This window comes from Aptenodytes forsteri, unplaced genomic scaffold (assembly GCF_000699145.1).
Source record: "Aptenodytes forsteri isolate BGI_AS27 unplaced genomic scaffold, ASM69914v1 Scaffold34, whole genome shotgun sequence".
Classification (NCBI taxonomy): Eukaryota; Metazoa; Chordata; class Aves; order Sphenisciformes; family Spheniscidae; genus Aptenodytes; species Aptenodytes forsteri.
Genome location: NW_008795038.1, coordinates 348,228 through 355,027, shown reverse-complemented (window position 1 = coordinate 355,027; position 6,800 = coordinate 348,228). Strand labels below are relative to the sequence as shown.

Below are 6,800 nucleotides of genomic sequence, written 5' to 3'. Positions count from 1 at the left end.
TCCATGGCACGGCTGCTGGATCCGTCGCAGCAGCTCCCAGCTCGCTCCTGAGGGAACGGCGTGCCTGGAGCAAGGATCCCATAGCCATTCATGTAAGGAGAGACCCAAGAGCGCAGCCGCGAACCCCCCCGCTGCACAGCCACAACGCCACGTGCCGGCTGCTCCATGGGAGCCGCAGCTTGCAGTGCCACTGGCCAGGACCCCGCAACCCTGGGGACACCGAAGGGCCCCCGGGTGTTTCACAGCCCCCAGAGCTGCAGAGTCTGAAGGTCCCCATCACCGGCTGAGTGGTGGCGGTCAGCACCTCCGCAGTCCTCACAGCAGCTCAGCCCAGGGCTCAGCTCTGCCATGCTCAGGAATGGTCAGGCAATTTGCCATGACCACCAGCGCTTTGCCCGTGTGCCAGCCTCCACCACGTGCCATTCCTGGACCGTGAGGCGGGATGTGTGCTGACAAGGCCCTCGCCTGCTCCTCTTTCTGCAGCTCCCCAAGCTGTCCCAGCCCAAACCAGTAATTATCACTTCTGTCTATGTCTTCTCATCGCCGTGCTGCCCAGGGAGGGGAGGCCAGGGTGTTGGTCTGGATCAGCGCCACATGGTGTCTAATTGCTCTGCCAGAGGAGCTGGTCCTGGCAGCGGGTGGGAGCCGGAGCCGTGGCTTGGCGGTGCCAGGTGCTGCACAAACGCTACCGGGCAGCCGTGGGAGCAGAGTCCCTGCATGGTGCAGAGCACGGAGATAAAAGGTCTGCTGCCGGGAGCCCGCATGGTACCCGCAGCACAGGTCCTGGCATGGGAGGGCTGCAGCCTTCCCTGCTTCCCTTTGTTTCCCTCTTCCCCATTCCCTGTATGCCAGGAGCAGCTCTACACAGGGCCAGTCACCCTGCCCTTCCCAGGCAGTTCATGGCAGCACCTGGCTACAGGCACATTCTCCTCAGCTGTAATCTTAGCAAATCAATCAATCAATCAATCGGTCAATCTCTGTGCTTAAATAGCTTGGCATGACCAGCTCAGTTTCCTCTGCAGCTGGGGAAGGCCTTATGGATACTTGTCCCTCCCAGGAAGAGTTGCTTGTGTGGGTGGGAGCCGGGAGAGTTTGTGCATGGGACAAGGCAGTCAGGCTGCACCTCTGGGTGTGCTGGGCTTGCTGTGCCCCAGAGCGCCCAGCTGAAGCCCTTTCTTCTGGGGCTTAGCCCAGCTCCTGCCCGGGAGGGAGAAGTGGTACTGAGTGCCTGGGGGCTTAGCGGGGAGGAATGGGTACGGTGCTATCCTCACTCTGGGGGTATGAGCGTGTTGATCAGAGGAGCAGCCCGGTGTGGGGTGAGCAGAGGCTGGTGCTGCCGTCCCTGTGGGCACGGACAGACCAAGCTGGCTTTGCAGCCACGTGAGGTGGAGGAATCAGGCTTTGCTGCATATTGCTGCATATGGCAATTCCAGCAGCATGTTTTATTGCTGAGGTTCGGGTGGTGGTTTATCTCCCGAGGATGTTTTTGGGACTGGTTTTCCCTGTGTTTAATGTTCTCTGAAAGGTGATGCTTTTAAAAGAAACTTCAGGTAAAGCTGCTCCAATCTTCTTTGAGTTTGATTACTGAAATGTCAAGATAATGCTTTTGTGTTTCAAAACCATAGCCCTTCAAGTGAAGCTGTCTCCCTGGCTGCCCATGCAGAGCTGGAGCTACCCAAGAAGCTCCAGCTGAAATGCTTCCCTGGAAGCTCTGGTTAACTGGCAGCGCAGCTGCATTGTTTGCCCTTATCCTGCCGTCAGACCACCATGCAGAGCTGGAGCTACCCAAGAAGCTCCAGCTGAAATGCTTCCCTGGAAGCTCTGGTTAACTGTCTGGCAGCGCAGCTGCATTGTCTGCCCTTATCCTGCTGTCAGACCATGCAGGGCAAACCTCTGTGCCTGGTGACTCCTTTGCACGGTCAAGACTTTGTTTGTACTAGATACAAATCTTAGATTGTCTTCCTAGAAAGGGATAAGGACCCTCCCGGAGGTATGTTCTTTGATTCACTTTATTAGGAGTAGTTTGGTGGTTTTGCTCATTGAAGAGTGCGATTGGAGGCTGGGCTTCTGTTTGCTGTGATGGTGGAAGTATCTGCTTGGAGGCTTTTGTCCTTGCACCTTCAGTGGGAAATGAGCTGCAGCTTTTCAGCCTGGCTCCTAAGAAAAAGGGAATTTCTTGCTCTCCTCTCGAGTGTGTTGGAGAGTCATGTGGGGGAAAAGCCCTGGGAAGCCACAGAGGATAATTTCTTCCCAGTGCCTCCATTGATAGCATTTCCAAACCACCACCCTAATCACCACCCCAACCTGCTCTCCTCAGCAAGATGTCCTGGAGCCTCCAACTTTCTCATGCTCTCCGCAGTGGGTGCAGGGCAGGTGGCAGCGTAACTCCTGTCTACCTGGAGAATGGAGAGGGGAGAGGAGAGGAAATCCCAGAGCCACCTCCAGGCTGTTATGCCTGGGCCAAGGGCCAGCCAGAGCCATCCCAGCTCTTGGCCCGAGTGTGGGACTCCAGTGTTCCCTCTGTGGCTTCTGTTGCAGAGGAACCTTTGTTCAACATGTTCTACTTGGGGTTTTGTGTCCAAAGTTAAATCTGACTCCAGCAGCTTCTTGTTTGATTTTGTGGAGCAGCTTGAAAGTTGAGCTGTCTGGGGCTTGCAGCATGTTGGCACTGTTTATTTTTTGATGGAAGTTTTTGTGATTCCAGTGGATGGAGAAGATTGGAAAAGCTTGCACAAAACATCTCAATCCCTTCACAACTCGTTGGGCAGCTGAGTGACTCCTCACTGCTGCCACTGGTGGATTGCAGCCTCACCAGGAGACACATGCGCAGACCCATTTCTGATGGAGAAAATCTCATAATTACACTCAGCTGCCAAGGAACAGCATCTGCTTAAGTGATAAGAGGAGGAAGAGAGCTCTGAGTACAGCCCTCTCCAGGGCTGCTCGAGGAGCCATGGGGGACAGCAGAGAAGGTGCAGGGCAGGATGAGGCAGATGATGATGTGCACCAGGCTGTCTTGTGGTGCGCAGGGGAAGAGATTCCCATCTCCCTCTGCCCCAGACCTACAGCACCCCTCTGCTCCTACTGGGCAAGGGGAATGCCTCCTGGGTGGGAATGCTTCGCTGGTGCTTGCTGTCTGATATCCCAGGCAGCCTGTGTTGCTCTGGGAACGTGGGGCAGGCGGGACCTGCTCCCACCAGGTGGGTGTTGAGCCCTGTGTTGTGGAAGGAGAGTCACCGCCAGAGACAGAGGGACTTCAGTGCCTCTTTCCTCTGAATTTCTCCTGACTTGCCTGATGCTAAGAAGATTAAAGACAGATGGTCTCCAAGGCCCCCTCACTGGCACCCATGCTTGAGGCTGGGGGTGAAGGCACAGCGGAAGAGGGCCCTGGGGAAGGGGGGTTATTCCCATCTGAGTCCCCAAGGGATGGAGTCTCCTGGGAACCTGCTGTTCAGTGCTGCCCTCCCTGCTTGCGCTGACTGTGGCTCTGCAGAGCAGGGCTGTCGCCTCCTTCCTTGTAGTGGGGCTCTGGGGGTGAGGGGAGGTGGGAGAGGGGAGCCCAGCCATGCTCCCAAAACGACTGCTCTGGCTAACAGTGCCACGTGTACTTGGTGTCTCGGCCACACGAAAACAGGCTCCATTGTGCTTTGTTAAACTGCTGTGGAAGCGTGCTGTGTACTCCTGGCAAGTGTCTCATTCTTGGGGATTTTGCACACAGCCTCTCCTGGCTTGCACTGGAAGCAGCATCAGAAAAGATAATTCACCTAAGCTGGCCCCATGTGCACCCGCAGCAACTGCAGCGATGCACTTGCGAAGCCATTTAAATTTCCATGCGATGACCCAGTTCAGGGTGGTTTTGCCTCTGGATTTTCCACTGCTGCTGCCTCTGGGTGGGTGGTGGCAGCTCCAGACCCTGCTGCTGTGCTTGGTTTTAAGGCCACCACGCTTGCTCCACACTGACAGCCCTAGCCTTGAGTGCTCAGACTCTTTATGGCACTTTCCTGAGCGTTACGAAATGCTGGGCACTCTGTGCGCTGGTTTTCTTCCTGCAGCACTGTCTGAAAATACTCTCGTGTGCTCCATGATCCTGCATGTTTTGCTGAAAGCTTTGAGGAGTAAACAGTTTGTTGCAAAGGGGTTTTTGCTGTTTTAGGAAGCCTGTTACACTGGGGGTGGGGCACGTCACCTCAGCTGCAGGAGCAAAAGTGGTGGGGATGCTCCAGGGGTTTTCAGTGCACACGTTGGAGTAAATTCCAGCCTAGCTTCCAGCAGAGTTGACTCTTCCCTCACCATTTTGAAACAGCCCTGGCCAGCGATCACTGAGCTTCTCAGCACCTGCATTGGGTTTGAACTGTGAGGCAAAGGGGCAGCTTGCATTTAGAAAGAGACAATAATTGCAAGTCAGATTTGCTTGTTCAATACTCTATTGACAGATTTGCCTTGGCAACCTGGAAAAGGGTTTCATTGTGTGCATCTTACCTCATGGCATCCTATTGATTGGGTGGGTGGGTTTTGTTTTTTGCGGTTTGTTTGGGTTTTTTTTCCCAAGCCTACCTACTCATCCTTTTTCTTGTCTTTCTCTGGCACGGTGTTGACCTCAGTAAGGGCTATATTGTAATCCGGTGTTCAGACTGGCCACAACTTCAAATGCAAGCCAGAGCTGACAAAAGCAGAAGGGCAAATCCACAAGCCCAGCTGGCCAAGGCTGTGGGCGGCCAGGTAGCAATGAATGGGGCCAGCGCCCTCCCCCTCCCTCCAAGGACACCCTCATGCAAGAGAGTTGCAAAGTCCGTGCTTGGCTGCCTGTGAGAGCGGCCTTGAAGGAAATGCTGTAACTATTCGTGAATTAACTTTCTGTTATTATTTGGTGCTTAGCCTGGTGTGCCCCTGGCCTGTTTGGGCTCCAGGAGGAACCGTTGGCCCTGCCGGGGCAGATGGGGGGGGGGAAAGCTCAGCACCCAAATGGCAGCCTTGGGGTCTTCGTAGTGGAATTGGAGGATTACAGCTGAAAAAGAATTGCTGGTTTGAATTGCTAATAATGATACAGACTAATGAGCAACATCAGAAATGATGGCATGTGTAATCAGTGCTGCTTGATAGCAAACATACAGCAGGTCTGCAGGAGCTACTGGCGTAAGAGGCGAGGGGAAGTGGAGCATCTTGTGTGTTGGAGAGGCAGAACCCAACCCAAGTGAGGCACTGCCACAGAGTTGGCTCTGTCTCCAGGGTAAGAACTTTATAAATAATGATGGAAAGAATAAAGCTAGACAGAGAGAATAAAGCTCTGGGTAGTAGGAGGGAACATGGCCAGCAAGAATTTGAGGGGAAATTGCCTTGGTATGCTTCCTAGCACCTGCAGGAAGCCCATCTGTCTCTGGCTGTTAGAGGTTTTGTCTTACAGCTGCACCCCAGCAGCCTCCACTCAGGATCAGGCCCTTGCTGGGCCACCCGCTGCACAGGCGCACGGGGGGTGGCTGGAGCCCCCGCGCTAGCTCTGCCCGTCTGCCCACTCCTCACACCTCTGCCGGGGATGGAGTCGTCCTGCTGAAAGGAGGGAGCGGTGTTCCTATTGATGATGCCCTGCAGATAAAGAGAAACCTGAATTTTTGCACAGGTGTGTGGCAGAGGGGAAGAATACCCGCAGAATGTGTATCTGCATCTCGTACCTGCCTTATAAACAGGCAGATCATAAACAAAATGCCTGGTATTAAACAACTGCTATCTTGGCTTTAAAAGTCAGCAGTTGGCTCTTGTTTCTTTTAGTTGGAAACCCTTTTTCTTTTCTCATCCCTGTGATATGCCCCAACCAGTCAAGAAGAGGCAGCAGTTGGAAACGTTTCCTGCTTTCCTTATTTAGGATATTTTATGTGGTTCAAATAAGGTGTCCTCTTTTGAATTGACAAAGGGAAAGCTGTATCAGTTCACGAACTGCTGCTATCTGAGCAAGGTAAGAGATAGAAAATCACCACCATTACAATCATTACTGTGAATCATGTGCAATCAGCCTGGTAACAGAAAGCAGATGAACATCCTGCAGAAACCTACAGGACAGGAGCTGGTGCTGAGCTGCGGGAGCCACGAGCCATGCAATGATTAAAACGCTTTTAATATTGGTTTTCAGTGTTGCTTTCACCTTTTTTTTTTTTTAATATTATATTTCATCAATGGCCCTTCGTACTGCTCCCGAGGCTGGTTCTACAGAGGTGCCAAGGATGTCTGGTCACACGTTTAAAAATATATATGTATATGCAGCCAGCCAGCCAGCCCTTGCCCTCCTTATCTCCCCTTCCCGGCTGTGTCCTGGAAAGAGCTGAGCCTTCCCGGCTGGGCTGGGCCCGGAGCTGCCGCGGCTCCGCAGGCTGGACGCGCTCTGCAGCTTACCCAGATTGGAGGGGAATTGCACCAAATCGCGCTCGTCCCTGGGCATTTAGTTTTATTGCAAGCATTAGTGGTTTGTGCTCGGCTTGTCTCCTCTGGCAACAGGAGAAGCTTGAAATGTCAAAGGGGAGGGTTAACAAACTCCGCTGGCATAAATTTCAATGAATGTATGTTTCTTAGGAAAACCGCTAAGTTAAAAAAAAAAAAAAAAATTTAAATCTTCCTGTCTGTGCTTTCTTTCGGCTGCTGTTCACAATGGATAATAATTCTTACATTAAGCCCCATCGGCCCTCCAGGGAAATCAAAATTGTAATATCAGTTTGCTTTTTATTGGCTCGGCTCTACGATCGCGGCGGCTGCGTCTTTGTTATGGTCTCCGGCGCGGTGACATTCAGCGGTGCCTCCCCGGTGCCCCCGCACCT

At 53.1% G+C, this 6,800-nt stretch overlaps 1 protein-coding gene across 1 annotated transcript in view; it reads left to right on the top strand.

Annotated features, from left to right (window-relative positions):
* The first annotated feature begins 376 nt into the window (after window positions 1-376).
* Window positions 377-6,800, top strand: part of CBX4 (chromobox 4) — a 13,651-nt gene continuing 7,227 nt past the window's right edge. The window contains exon 1 of the mRNA XM_009276820.1: window positions 377-432. Coding sequence (XP_009275095.1) covers window positions 377-432 — 56 coding nt within the window. The remainder of the gene's footprint in view (window positions 433-6,800) is intronic.